At 36.9% G+C, this 16130-nt stretch overlaps 1 protein-coding gene across 1 annotated transcript in view; it reads left to right on the forward strand.

Moving 5' to 3' along the window:
- The window catches only part of LOC117676912 (1-acyl-sn-glycerol-3-phosphate acyltransferase epsilon-like), a 28340-nt gene extending 20362 nt beyond the window's left edge, over window positions 1–7978 (forward strand). The window contains exons 6-8 of the mRNA XM_034436733.3: window positions 1527–1688; window positions 5493–5616; window positions 6779–7978. Of these exons, the coding sequence (XP_034292624.1) occupies window positions 1527–1688; window positions 5493–5616; window positions 6779–7004 (512 nt within the window). The 3' untranslated portion in view covers window positions 7005–7978. The remainder of the gene's footprint in view (window positions 1–1526; window positions 1689–5492; window positions 5617–6778) is intronic.
- The last annotated feature ends 8152 nt before the right edge of the window (window positions 7979–16130 follow it).

Consider the following 16130-nt stretch of genomic DNA (forward strand, 5'->3'; position numbering starts at 1 on the left):
CTTTTATTTTGACAAGTCCAATTTATTTCTCTTGCTTAGTTTAACTTATAACTCTGTTACTTATGGCAAATTATTTGAAGAAAAGGTAGATTTATAGTTCCAGCATCTTAATATGCTGCCTTAATATCATGCCTTTTGTTTTGGGGATTCCATTTCCAACTCAATTTTCTTTTTAAACAAATATTTACTTCTTTAAATTTCCAATATGCTTTTTCACAATAGTTACACGCCGCTGTAACAAATTGTTTTAAAAGGTATTCCCCTTAAATTTGGGGGGGGGGGAGTCTGCTTCAGCTGTAAATCTTTTCTTACCCAGACCACACACCATTCACCATTTCTCTCCTGCTGCACAAACTTATTGTTTCTGGCTGTTCCCTGGCTTCATGGCAGCCATTTTAACTGCCGCTGCTCCTAGTCTTCGGATGAGGGGGTTTTCTGAATCAGAGAGGGGAGATGCGGCTCCCCTCAACATGCAAGGCAGTACCCCTTTGCTTCACCACCTCTACAGGGTGGCTATGGCTTTAAATGAAGCCCCCGACAGGGTGAGCTCGGAATGGACCTGCGGAGGTCGCGGATCTTGCTTCCGAAGGCGCCAGAAGTTCAACTGGAAGACCTGCATTGCCATTTTGAGAGGCAATTCAAATACCCAATCAGGACATTGGTGTCATTACTGAATGGTCAAAGAAGGTAGAGTGTTAAAAGTAGCCCTCTGGAGCATAAACAAAAGTTCTGGAAGCAAAGACTGAAAGAAAGAATTTCTGAGTTGAGTTACAATTTACTGGTTAAGATTGTATATAAGATTGTATTTCCTGTGAGCTGCGGTGAGTGAGTAGGCAGCAATAAAATTTTCCAAATAAAAAAAAATAAATAAATATAAAATGTCTAAAAGTTTATAAAAGGATATATAAGAAATGTGTTAGGGTTTGAAGAACCCATTAACAATTTTTTCCAAGTCTTGGAGTTGATAAAGTTGATTTGAAATTAATTTTATGTGCCATGGATGCAACACATGACAATATTTTATATTCCTTCGCAGTTTTGGAAGGGTGTAGATTTGTAACTAAATTGCATTCACATGTCACTTATTTATTATGTTCAGATTGAACTCTGGATACATATTTTGTGTTCCATGATGAGGAAAACAATTGTCATGATTAGTTATTGAAGAATATTTTTGCCACAACAGCTCTCTTTGTTCAGTGATCAGAGAACATTTGGATATCTTCTCTGCAAATTAAATGTGTGTTTTAGAGAGATATGGAGGCTTAATGGACCACTGTGAATGCCATGAACTTACATGCATTTAGAATAAGCCCTATGATTCACTGAATTGATCTGTGATACTGGGTAGATGTGTGATCATTCTCCTCAATGATAAAAAGGAAAAATAAAAACACTAGCTTGGGTCTAGAGAAAATCAGAATCAATGGCTGGTTTTATAGATGTCACCTGCAGGATCTAGAGATGTTACCATTTTCCTGGGCAACCTACTAAATCTTTTTCACTCTGCCTTTTTTCTTGGTTAGGTCTCACAGTACTGAAACATGTCCTTACTCCACGGGTGAAGGCCACTCACGTTGCTGTTGATTCAATGAAAAGCTACTTAGATGCAGTTTATGATATTACAATAGCCTACGAAGGTACTACAGACCATAAAGGACAAAGAAAATCGGCACCAACCATGACCGGTGAGTAGGTGTTATTAAAAGCCTTCTCTTGACTGATTCAAACTGGAAGAATCCACATCCTTCATGGAATTTCTAGAACATTCAACATGAACTTTTTCTGTGCTCCAAATGATATATGGTTGGGCTCAGGTTTTTGTTTGACTTCTAAATTTCTAATTAATGGTTTATTTCTATTTTAGGCTCTCTTTCTATTGGCCGGCAAATACATTTGTTTACATAAGCTAGCATTTAACTTGATTTGTTGCTGCACTGGATTTTAAACTGGGGAGGAGAGTTCTTTGTTCTTTCTTTTATATACATGTTTCAAGCCGCCTTGAGTCTTTGGAGAAAGGCGGCATACAAGTTGAACAAATAAATAAATATATTTTAATTACCGGTATATAATATCATTTATATTTTGTTAGCATATAGTTATGTTAAGAACAGCAGTTTACTTTTGAGTGTGTATAGGCAGACATAATTTGTGACTTCCATGATTTGTCTCTCCTAACAGGGCAACAGTGAGGTCTTTTTTTTTTTTTTTTTAATTTGATTTATATGCCGCCCTTCTCCGGAGACTCAGGGTGGCTTACAATGCGTTAAGCAATAGCCTTCATACTTTTGTATATTTATACAAAGTCAGCTTATTGCCCCCACAAACTGGGTCCTCAATATTACCTCTTACCTCTTATATCAGAACGAACATTACCACGTATGAGGCCAAATGTGTTTCAAATGGATTTAAGGAGGGGAAGGGAAGAAATAAAAAATAGAACATTTCATCCACACAGACCAGGCACATTCATTGATTATGTGCCAATAGGTCAGTGTCAATACTTAGTGACCACATAGATGGGTATTCTCCAGGTTTTCCCGCCGTGTACCCATTGCTGCTATAATTGAGTCCACCCATCTTATTGCGGCTTATCTTCTTTTTCCCTTTCCTTCTACCTTCCCCAGCATTAGAGCCTCCTCCAGAGTGCTAGTTCTTCCCAGAATGTGTCCCAAATGGGATGATTTGAACCTCAAGTGAGATTTGTTCTGTGATCCATTTCTTTGTTTTCTGGGCCATTCATAGTATTCTCAGGAGCCTACTCCACCATCAGATATGAAAAGCATCAATGCTGTTTCTATCCTGCTTCTTCAAAATCCAACTTTCACTTCCATAGAGTATCACAGAGAAAATAAATACCTGCACACCTCTGACCTTTGACATCTGAATGTATTTTACAAGTTTTCATTTTTATTTAACCAAGTCTTGTCTGTGGCATATTTCTTTATTGCTATTTCCTTTATTAGTGATAGTCGATCCAAAAGCCATCCACCACTTCACTGTCTTCTTTTGTAGTTCTAAGCCTACATGTAGTCTTATTCCCTTGTTGTCATCAGGCTGCTTGATTTCACTGTTAGAGCTTGCAGTTCATTGGCAATCTCAGCACTCAGAGTATAATATCATCAGCACAACACACATTATTGATGTTTCTTCCCCAAACCATTCTTCTTTCCTCTGCCCAGAGAGTCCAAGTACATTTTCCTCCTTGATATTTCTAACATTGGCATTCCAGTCTCCAATGACAAGCTGCACATCAATTTCAATTTCAGATTTAATGTTCTACCCATTTCAAATTTAACGTGACCATTAAACTCAGGAACATTATCTTCTTCCGTATCAGTGGTTGGAACACAAGTTAAAATAATCAAAATAATATATTGATCAGATTAAAGAGTTATCTGCAAAATCTAATTGATGTAATTGGTCTGTGATTGCATTGTATCACAGACAATACATTGCCAAGTATCGTTCTTATTTTATTGTTTCTGACTGAAAATCTGCTCTTCCTTCTTTGTTTTTTTACAGTATGTCCTGAATAGTAGTAGGATCTCCTGAAAGTGTTAATTTCTATCCGTTTGTTTGTTTGTTTTCTATGCCACCCAACTCCCTAGAGACTCTGGGCGGCTTACAGCAAAAAAAATGCAAACAATATCCCGTAATTTTTTTTAAAAAAAGAACATTAAAAACCCATGCACTCCATTCCATGGCCGGGTCTCGCAAGATCGCCGTAGCGAGATCAATGGCCCCAGGCCTGCCGGAAAAGCCAGGTCTTCAGAATTTGCTGATATTTAACATGTCCATTTGTTTCCTATTTCACTGCGTTGAACTTTCTGTGTTTATCTCTCTTACATAAGCACCCATATTTATCCTTTAATAATTGGGGATTTGCCACCAACTTTGGAAGAGGGACTTCGGAGTGCTGGAGCGGGAAAGGTGCAATAGAAAGCTGGAGAGTTGCATATTTCCTGTGGGCCTACCCAAGCTACATGTCCCTCCTTAACCACAGACTTTATAGACAATGAAGTCTTGTGTTATAACTGAATAATGCCCAGAGCACCACATCAAGTAAAAGCCATCCCTGTTCTCAGTGCGTTGAGGGAAGATGGGGAGTGGATTTCTGATCTTAAGAAGCATGCAATGAAGTAGCTGGTTATTTCTATGTATGTGTATATGTATACCTGCCATTTTTCCCTCAGAAAATGTTATTTTCTTTAGTTTTCAATGTGCTCTTAGGATAGCATTGTATCCTGTTTTATTGTTTTTATTAATACTGGCTTTTTAAGAAAAATAACATTTATTAATGTCTACAGTTTTTAGAAAATAAGGCTTCGGCACATACTTAATTCTCAGTAAACGTAATTTTGCATTTAACTTTTATAGAAAAATTGTCATTTTTCTATTGGGTTTCTTTAATCGTAATCTTAAGAACAATGTTCTAAAAATAGGTACATTTTTTGAAAGTGGAATCTAGGAATTTATTTGAAACAAGACATAGATGCTTTCATTTCATACCAGTATATGAGGTAAAAAATAAAATAGGATGCATTCATCCCATTCATTTAATGATAAAAATGTAAGAAATTATTATATTCTTTTATATCTTTAAAGAAAAAATATACTTCATATTGTTTTTGTTCTTTATCTCCATTTAAACTAAATTAAACCAACAATCTGTTTTGTCATTTCCATTTAATGAGGCCTGTGAGCATTTGTAATACTGTAAAGAGTCACATGGGAATGTGAGAAATTATTTTTCCTGTATATTTTCAATGTTTAATATAAAATGTTAGCAATTAATATATTTAAACATAGTCTAAAAACTCATAGATCTTGTTATACACTTTTTAAAAATTATTTTAAAAGAAATACATGCAGCCTTTTAGAATAAAAGATTTGCTAGGGCAGCGATGGCTAACCTTTTTGCCATCGTGTGCCAAAAGTGGGGGGAATGCGCGGGGTGTGGTGTCGCTCGCGCGCGTGCCCACCTATAATTCTAAGCGCCCCGCACATGTGTGTGTGACCCCCACGCGCTCCCCCCACTTTATGCATACGATGGCAAGCTAGGCCCATTTTTCGCTCTCCCCAGGCTCCAGGGCCTTTCTAGGAGGCTGGGGAGGGCAAAAATGGCCTTCCCCACTCCCCTGGAGGCCCTCCAGAGGCTGGGAACAGCCTTTTTCCTGATTTCCGGTGGGCCCAAAAGGCCTGAAAATCAGTTGGCCGGCGCGTGCATGCACGGTGGAGCTGAGCTCGCATGCCCACCGATATGGCTCCGCGTGCCACCTGTGGCACGCGTGCCATAGATTCGCCATCACGGTGCTAGGGTGACTTTAAAAAGCAGTTTAAAATCAGAGTCTAAAAATCCAAATTTGGATTTTTGGATCAGTTTTAAAGATTGTTAAATAAATAAGTTAGCTTTTAATTTTACAAATAAAATTGAAATGAAATTAATCATGTTATAACAAAAGTATTTATAATGTCCTTCTGGATTTTAGAATTTCTTTGTAAGGAGTGTCCAAGAATTCATATCCATATTGAACGAATTGAACTAAAAGACATTCCAGGAGAACAAATGTTTATGAGAAGATGGCTTCATGACCGTTTTGAAGTCAAGGACAAGTAAGTGGTAAAAGGCCTGGCTCTATCTATAGCATTCGATTATTTTTTAATAAAAAGGAGCTATCTTTATTACTTGTATTAATAATAAATGTTGCTAGCTTAACATTTTACAGAATTGTGATGTATGAGTTATATGCTATATTGCACTTGGGAAAATTTGAATGTGGAAAGTGTAGAGTAAGGTAATAAGATCAATGACTATGAGAGTGGGAAATATCACTCAAACTAATGTTGTGGTACTGTACTTGTGATTGTAACTATGAATCAATATTGATGTGAATATCCTTTACTTACAGGCCAAAAAAACCCCTGGTCCAGTTTGAATCAGTATACCCACATCTGTAAAACAATATTTTTTTATAGATGTGAATATACTAATTCAAATTTGACTAGGTGAGACTAAAGGATATTCACAATCCATACGGATTCAATAGCAGGCTAGCCTTCTCTATAAGCTATAAATTAATTGATTTTGTCTTGAATGCTGTGTATATTTAGCTAGTTGTGACTTGTAACAAATCTTGGGTTTATTTGTTACAATAAATGCACCCATATAGCTTAGCTAAAACTCTATAGTCATTTTCATTTAAGTCCATTTAGCAGCTTTAATTATTTACATTTACCTACTTAAGGAAAATAGAGCTGTGCAGAGCATTCAGAATTGGTCCTTCACAAAACACATCAGTATGAACAAAGGGCTCTCTTTGAAGAGTAAAACAGCCGCATCCTTTGTGAGACTTAAGCAGCTGCTTCAAAAAGATATGAACGCTTCCACTGGAATTGCTAACAAAATTGTCTATGCCTACACAGAGACAGCTGGCAATATTCCTTCCAGGGGTTGTGACTGCTTGAACATTTCAGAGACAGATGCTGCATATGTGCTAACTTGCTTCGTATCACACCTCTTTGAATGCTTTGTACAGCCCTAAAAATAAGTCTGGCCAAATTACACACCGTAGTAAAATTTGTGCTATTTGCAGATGAAGATTAAAAAATTCAGTCTCTGATGTATGAAAGAAAGAATTTCAGGCCAAAAGTCATGGTTCTTGGAGGAAAGTATTTGTGATAAATTATCAGAGATAATCAGAGAATTGTATAAAAGCTTTAAACCAAAAGCATATGATAAATAAATCTCATTTTTAAACTTTTTCCTTGCTCCTAGATTGCTAATAGAATTTTATGATGCAAAAGATTCTAAAAGAAGAAATAGGTTCCCTGGGAAAAGTGTTCACGCCAAACTAAGTCTCCAGAAAACATTGCCATCCGTATTATTTTTAAGCGGTTTGACTGCCAGCATGCTACTGACAGAGTCTGGAAGGAAACTTTACATAAAAACATGGATATATGGGAGCTTATTAGGCTGTCTCTGGGTCAGTATTAAAGCATAAAAACTGCACTTTCATTCAGTGGCTTTTCTCTCTTGCTTTGCACATTGCATCAAATTCTTTCCTAAATTTATATTAAAATTTTAAATAAAATCTTATCAATTGAATATTGTATCAACACACTGTTAATCTAATTTCATTGTGGTGGTTATGACAAAAAGTTAATTATGTTTCTGATTTTGGAGAAGAACAGAAGAGATAATAAAGGCTTAGCATATTTTTCTTCCATGACTATGTAACTACCTACATATAACATACACTGTATGTGTTTATACTGGTTCAAATGGAGCAGTGAATGGTTTATTTCTGACAAGGTTTTCTGTTTTTTAGTTTATTACAAAAGCTCTTACATTATAAACTAAAAACTAAACTGGTTTCTACTGATACCTTCTCTATTTGAATCTAGATGTGTTTTTTTTCAGTTTTGAAAAGTTGCTCAAGCACAGGCTGTAAAAAAAAGCAGGTGAAAAACTCTTTATGGAAAGATGAGTTTAATAAGTGAACAAAATTTTGATCCTGTTATGTGGCTAGTTAACTTCAGTTTTATATTTCTTTTAAATCCACAAAGTGTAGTTTTTATTTAAACACCTTAAACTTGTACATGAGTAATTATATATTCAAAATAGATAATGCACTAACTGAGGCTCATTCAGTTATAAGTTTGCCAAATTTCTAGAACACTTCAGCTAAACTGCCAGTTAAGAAACGCCAGAAAAGTTCATGAATATTCCAAGTTCCTGTTTAGCCAGGCTGCTTCATGTACAATGGCTTGCTTCATGTTAAGGAGAAAAACATGCAGTCCAGCTTGAGAATAAACCAACTGTGAAACAACAATTAGAGATGGAAAATGTTATTGGTGAAATGAGTATGAACTGAAGTAAGCAATGCTGCTGTGCATGAAAAGTACATTTTATGGAAATGAGGAATATGTGTATGTTCTTGCCAAAATATAAAATATGTGCCTTTGTTCGACATAATCCTGAATTGCAGTCTAATTATTACAATTCAGTCTTACTTTTGGATACTTTGAAAATTTTTGCACTTGATGTGTGCTTCTGATGAACAGGAGATTGAGATTGGGTTTTTGAGCTCTGTGGTTTGAAATGTGGAAAATATTCTATTAATATTTTACTTGCACAAGAACATTTCTTGTCATTGTTTGGAGACATACCAGTATACAATTTCATAAAATTTAGCATCTCTCTATCCTGTATCTAGTAGGAAAAGGGATGCTATTTTATACGTTGTTTTATACAACAAAGGGAAACTGTCATGATTCCAATATTAGAATTAAAAAAAATGAAAGGCTTTTAAAAATCTTTCTGAACTTATGTCCAGTTTTTGCTGACTTTGCAAAAGCTCAAAGTGCTTGATACAAAAGGATATAAAATGATCAGGTTTGAGATTTTTTTTTTAATAATATTAAACATATTTTACTCCGGTATGTAAAGAAAAACTAATTGTTTTTTTATATTTGTCCTAAAATTATATAATGTATTTATTATTCTGTAGATGATCATTTTCACCTCTTCACTGTTTGACTTTTTGTTCTCAGGTTAATGGAAAAATCTAGTAACAAATTTTATGGGAGGAAAGTTTTGAATATTTAGAGTGATGTATTGTGCCATGTCAAAGCAAGCACATTTCTGATGGCTACGTACTTGTCATTGTCTGTGTTTAGACTAATATTCCTCCTTTGGCTGTTTTTGGTTTAATAAGGCAGAACAATTAGTTGCAAATTTAAAATGATAAACTTCAGGTCAAAAAGTCTCAGGAGCCAGTTCACTTGAGCCTTTTGCAATGATCTGCTCAGAATTTCTTCAGGTCCTTTGACTGAAACAAAGACATGTTTAAAAAGTCAATTATCAATGGAGTGAAAGTGAAAGTCTTGTTTAATTTTATTATTTGTGTTTCGTATATTCCTCTTGCTACTTTAGTAGCTAGTTTTTATTTCAGTCGAAGAAAACGGGTTTAGGAAACAATTGTGTGATGTGGTGCAATTCAGACTGCAACATTTGTTGCAAATGAGTACCAAAGGAGCTATTTGTTGTTTTATTTTGTTTTAGGTTGGAGTCCTAAATTTGTCAGGCTCTCAGTTTTAAGGGAACCATCTCTTTTGAAATGGTTACGTTATGGAAAAAGTGAGTCGTTTATGGCAGGATTAAATTAAAACATACATTACCATGGAAACTTCTTTCAAAAGATCACTTAAACATGCATAATTACAAATACGTGGAACCGGAATAAATATTCGTAAATAACTACTATTCTATGTACATATTCTAGAGCACCCATCCCAACATCTGCCCACTGGCACTCCAAACTGTCCTTCCATTAACACTCTCCAGCACCCGCCTTTGGCACCCACACACCTGGTTACATTCTATAATGTCCAACTGCAGCACCCATTTGTCCATATTCTGTAGCACCACTCATGGCACTCCCCCACACACCTGCCTGCCCATTCCTAGCTCTCATTTATTAGCCTGCCTGTGCTTCTTTCCACATCATGGTCACATCAGATCCTCTCACTTAACATTAGCAATGGGGACTGCTGGGATAACTGTTGCTAAGCAATGTGGGCACATGACATAGCACTTTACAATTGCATTTCTTAGTGATGAAAATTCCAGTCCCAATTGCTGTCATAATCTGAGGACTACCTGTAAAGAAGAAAACAATCAATAAACTGTTTAAAAGTAGAAGAGGAAGACCAGATATGGAAATACAAGCTGAAAGAATAGAATAATACCTCATTGTTACCAATAAAAACTGTCTATAAACTAGGAAGCAGGCTGTCATTTGAATTTAGTACTTACATTGTGATATAGAACTAAGATTTTAAAAGGAATGAGCAAAAAGTGAGATCTCTCTAGAACAGGGGTGGCAAACTCAAGGCCCGTGGACCGGATCCAGCCTGTGGAGTGCTTAAATCTGGCCCGTGGTGTCTCTGGCAGTCAAAATGGGGCATGCATCCATTTTGGCCGGCAGAGTGCTGCAGGAGGCCGTCCAGGCTGAAAACGGGGCATGGGGGGGTGCGTGCAGCATGCTCCATTTTGGCCGATGGTGCTGCAGGAGGCGTCCATCCCATCTTCTCCCCCCCCCCCAGGCCGGCCCACGGAGAAGGACTACAATACTGATCTGGCCCTCAAAGAAATCCAGTTTGACACCCCTGCTCTAGAAGTATGTACTTATTCAGTTATTTGAGGATTAACCAGTTTTGCTATATTAAGGAATGTGAGACTTAGAAAATTTTGATTTTATCTTCCTGTCAGTATAACCAAATTTGGCAAACTCCAGGAAGGTAGAATCCATTTGATCAGAAAGAAGAGTCTGAATATAGAAGGTGTCAGAATGAGTTGGATACTTTATGCCTAACAATTCTAATATTCCTACTGTGTTTCCCCGAAAATAAGATCCTGTCTTAGGGGTGAAATGCTCCTGGTTCGGACCGGATCGCCTGATCCGGTAGCGATGGGTGGTTCGGAGAACCGAAAGCAAGAATCCCTGTGTGTGCGCGCCCCCCCATGCCTAGCTGAGCCGCGCGATCATCAGAGGCTGGTTTTTTTACTTTTAAAAGCATTTTTTCTACAACCTCTTCAGCCGAAAAAATGCTTTTAAAAGTTAAAAAAAAAGCCTCTGATGATCGTGTGGCTCAGATGGGATCGTCAGAGGCTTTTAAAAGCATTTTTTTACAACCTCTTTGGCTGAAGAGGTTGTAGAAAAAATGCTTTTAAAAGCCTCTGACGATCCCAGCTGAGTTGCCTGATCATCAGAGGCTCTTAAAAGCATTTTTTTCTGCAACCTCTTCAGCCGAAAAGGTTGTAGAAAAAATGCTTTTAAAAAAAAGTTGGCCACGCCCACCGTCACATTACCCCCCCACACACACCAAGCCACGCCCACAGAACTGGTAGTAACAAATTTTAGATTTTACCCCTGCCCTGTCTTATATTTTTTTGAACCCCGAAATAAGTGCTTGGCCTTATTTTTGGGGAGGTCTTATTATTTTGGGGCGCATGGAGCAAGATGGGGCTCTTTTTGCCATCTTACCTGATTTCCAGCTCTGTGTTTAAATATTTTCAGGAAGGGCTTATTTTGGGGGGGAGGCTTATTTTAGTGTATGCGTTCAAAAGCCCGATTGGGCTTATTATCAGGGGATGTCTTATTTTCGGGAAAACAGGGTATAAAAACATCAATATAATAGAGTAAAATATATCTGCCTTGCAGAGTCCCCCGATCAGCGGATTAAATCGAGCCAGTGTTGAAGCTTATCTCAACTTGGATACTGTGATGTTAATTTAAATACCTTGTTGGTCTGAGAATATATGGTTGTCTACTAAGGAAAACTTTCTGGGCAGGACCAGAATGTATGTTGTGTCAGAATGCCCTTGGCTTGTTCATACTACAAGGACAGGAGAGTCTCTTGAAAAAAGCCATATATGTACCATTTATCTAGGAAGTATTTTATCTGCTAATGATAAGGAGCTTAGTCCTATGGAGAAAAATAAACTTCAGCCAATATGGGAAGATTAGCCAGATCTTCAACTCCATCTTAATTGAACCCATGTCAGAATGGAGAGCAACATTAGAGATGCACTGGAGTGTTTTTCTTAATAATCTGGATTGCATAATTTCTATCTTCAGTAATTGTCGCAAGGACCAAACTATATGCCATGCAAGAGCTGGGAACGTGCTTTAGCTATAAATGCCTTTAAGGGGAGCTGGAATAAATATAAGGCATCTCTTATTCAAACCTGTGTCTAGAAGTCTTGGTAAAATGCTCCTACTGACTCCGTGCAATGGATCATCAGCACTATACAACAATGCCATCTTTCAATAGATAGGATTTTCTGTTTTATATGCATCAAGATTAGTCTCACACCAAAATAAAATCTGTGACTGACAGGCAGCTGGCAATCAGACATCTGTTGGTTTAAATGTTGACACATAGCACAGAGAGGTGTGTTGCACCAGAGTCTAAGAATAGGTAGCCATCTCCAAACTGCTAGTGCATTTCTGTCTGTGATTCCACAGATATGCATCGAATGAACTTTATAAATTACAGGTAGTTCTCAGCTGCCATATCCAATAATATTGACAGCATTTCCATTACATCAATAGCCAAATCATAAACAGAGCAAATAGATAGTGGTGATCCATTTGTATATCTGGGATCATACCACCTTTCCAACATCAGAGAGTTGGATTTTGGGTGATCCCATGCCCAATAAAACTATAACTCATAATAAGTTCCAAATTTGTAAAATATATTCACAAGTAGAGTATTGTAGGAAGTTAGCACCCACCCCTTTCCTGGAAGAGTGAAATATTTTAGGAAATATGAAAAAGGCAGAATATTATATTTCCCTGGATGAGAAATATGAGAAGCATATTTTACAGACAAAGCAGCTCCCACCTTCCTGCCCCCCACCCTTTGTCAATGGGCCATTAAGGCCTGGGCCAGTCTATTCTACATAACAAAGATCTGCCTCCTTCAGGCAGAGCCATAGTAGGAATTGCCAAAGATAGGATTAGCCCTCTACACAATAGCAGCAGAAACTCACCACATGTGACCTGGGAAGCACATGTGACCATCAGCCAGCAAGGCCCCCACCCCCTGGGAGTCTGACAACCAATCAGGATACTCTTTTGGGGCCCCAAGAAATGCAGAGCCAGAGAGAGCATAAAAACCCGAAGATTTACTGTATCAGCCCCTTTTCTGTTCAGGAACTCAAGCCATGTGATCCTGTCCACCATTAAACCATCTTTCCAAGCAGTCTCCATGTTTCCAGTGTCTGTTTCCCCACTTGGAGCAGAACCTAGAAGGATGTTTCTTCCAACAGTATTATCCATAAATCATATTGATCGTGCTAATACTACCATGTTAACAAAGCAGAGACCTTACAAGGGAGCTTAAGTGAGAATATTGATACAATCTTTTAGAAATATGCCTTAAAATGTTCCCTATAACTAAAAAAACTACACTAAATTCTTCACATTTATGAATCAGAACCATTGATTATTATAATAAGCCAAAAATCCTACTTTACAATTTTGTGATAATATGGTTACTTTCTACATTCCAATTTTTTTTAAAGCAAATAATGTGTAGTAACTTTCCATTAAAAAATATAATATATAATATAATATAACATAGTTCTAGTCAGAATTATGCAGACAGGCTTTTATACAAAACTATGCAATATTTTATGCTTTTGAGTGACATCTAAATGGTATGAAATATTTTTTTTCTATCAGCATTCTGTTAACATCTTGTTTTGAAACAATACTATTTCACTAGAACTGATATTTGTATAATTATTTCTATATACTTGCATGATACTTTTTATACTTTAGGTGCATTTTGGTTTTTATATTTTTTAAAAACAGTACATCTTCATATTAAAGGAAAAAAATGGAAATAAAATGACTGTATTGTTAGTTGTCTTGATGTGGAATAAGATAGTATTGTTTAAATAAATAAGTAAATCAATATGTATTTCTTTATGACTATTAGTTTGTTATGAAATGATACATTTCTTAGCACATAATCTCAAACCAGCCTTGGGTTTAATTTTCTTTTGGTACACATTCAATGTTTGGGGGAAAGCTTCAATGTTTCATTTTTGCTATAAACCTTCCATCTGATGGTGGCTTCCTTTGGATTGCTGGCTGCAAAATCTTCTTAACGGGAGGAATTTCAAAAATTCTTGCTCTAAGGGCCTAAAATAGGCTGAATATTTTGTCACATTTTCCTAAGTGTGCAATCTAAACATGAAATCACAACATGCAAGTTTAAAGTGATTGTAATACAGTAAATTGTTAGAAGAAATTTCTCCGGTTCATTCCCAGCTGGGAGGTAGCAGCTGCCAGAAAATGGGGTTCTTTAATGAAGGAAGGCAAGAAGCAAAAGTGACTCAGCTCAAGTGTTCCTTGGTTGCAAGACTTGGAAGTGTGACTGAGCCTTTTATGCTTAATTCCCCTTCGAAGCTCCTGCAGATTGATGGGTTTATTTGCGTGCCTCTAGTTAAAGTGATTGCCTTGGATCCTATCTTCCTGCCTTAATGGGTCAGTCCTATTCCTGGCGCTTTGTTTTTTCTATCCTGGGGGTTAATTCTGCCAGGAAAGAGGAAAAGGGAAGTTCCAGGTGAGTGATTTTTAGCCTGATTCCTCTTATCTTAATGGCTCTACTTAAGTGTTTCTATTGTCAGCTCTATTAGCAGGGCTGCTCTTGTGTTTTTCTTTCAGCTGGTGCTTCTGCCTGGGGTTTTCTTAAAGAGGGAGGGACTGGCCTGTTTCTTTGCATTGTTTATTGAAGTTTCTGGTGCTATGAGGTTTCTGGCACTGTCCTTTTGGGGTGTACTTCCCACAAAAGGTATCTTGGCTAAGTCCTGAGAAATGTCTGAACAGGATTTCTCTATATTTCCTCTATATAAACTTGAGAAAGAGCAAGAATTGAGTTTGTTGACTTCCATCCTGACCACAGGTGGTTAATATTAGGGCTAAGGGTTCTTCTAGGCAGGAAATCAAATATTTTGATGCACCAGAAAAACAGTGAGCATTCTGAGAAATGTTTTAAGGAAGTGGGTTAATACTAATTTATAATATCCCTACACACTTCTGTGGACTACAGGATAATGATCTTGTTCAAGCCGTTTGGCTCTGATTATTTTTTCTACTGCAAATTCTCTCTGGACAATTGGCTGTGATGTTTCTGAATGGAAATGCGAGCCAGTCAGTATTGAAGGTATTAAGCAAGGCTCTTCCAGTGTGTTTGCTTGTTTTTTTTATAGATAAAATCCTTAGTTAACAGCAACTGGGACTAGAACTACCGTGACTAAGTAACATGGTCCTAAAGCACCACATCATATGACTGCACTGCATGAAATACTTTTGCTGAAAATATGCAAGATTAGTGTTCTTAACTAAATCATGAAATGTCATCTTTTAACCACTAGATGGCAACAGGACATTATAGTGCAGTGGTTAAGGCACCCGGCTAGAAAGCAGGAGACAGAGTTCTAGTGCTGCCTTAGGTATGAAGCCAGCTGGATGACCTTGGCCCAGTCACTCCCTCTTAGCCCTCTGAAGGAGACAATGGCAAGCCACTTCCATAATTTTGGCAAGAAAATTGCAGGGACTAATTCAGACAGCCCGCAGGAGTTGACACTCGCTCAAAGGCACACACACATCCTTCCCCCACCCCCAAATAAGAGACCTTAAATTTTATTAAACATTTCATTCCTTTCCTAAGTGCCAAAGTGTATTGTTGACATGTAACTTCACAAGATATAACTTTTTTTTTAATGTAGATTTTTAAAAACAAATGTAGTGGTAGTGTGTGTGCACAAAGGTGTGAGACAGAGCCTGTGTCACTAGTTATGTTATTCTTAGAGACACATATTTCTTTAACCAATTTAACCAGAATATTAATCAGTAAGAGAGCTGGCAGAGTCTAAGAGAAAAATCCAGCCTAAGAAGCCTGGATTTGCTGGCTCTCCAAGAGGCCCTTTTTGCTTTAGATGATGGGTTTTACGGTTTCCTTAATTTTACCCTTCCTTTTTTTTTAACCGAAAGCTATTTTCTTCATTTGTTACATTGGTAAATTGTGTGAAAGGAATCCTACATTTTAACCCTCGAATCATGATACTCTTGGAAATCCTATGCATTAAGCTTAAGATTCTAAAATATTCACCTGAAGTAGGTATACTTGATTTATAAAATTGTAAATTGCATTCAGGGAGTTTAATGAATGGTCCTAAAAACTACAGTACAGTATGTGTTTTATCTATAATTGTCACTCACAAAAAGATTACAAGATCAAAAGATCCTAATAAAATCAGAAATGAGCGTTCTTTGTGGGCAATCAGGCAAACAATATTTTTCTGTACAAGAAAAACAGCTCATTAGAAACAGAATAAAATTCCAAAGCACGGTAGCAACAGGCCAATATGATAAAAAATAGTCACTATACTAATGAACACCACAAATTAAATGTAAATGTACTAAAATGTTGACATGTATACCTTTTAAGAGATTGATAAGATACTATGGAAACCTGGACATGTATGTTTCAATTCTAAATGTATTTAATTTGAGCACTTTTTACGCTATATGATATTTAACACT

This window comes from Pantherophis guttatus, chromosome 1 (genome assembly GCF_059756535.1).
Source record: "Pantherophis guttatus breed Tessera chromosome 1, ASM5975653v1, whole genome shotgun sequence".
NCBI lineage: Eukaryota > Metazoa > Chordata > Lepidosauria > Squamata > Colubridae > Pantherophis > Pantherophis guttatus.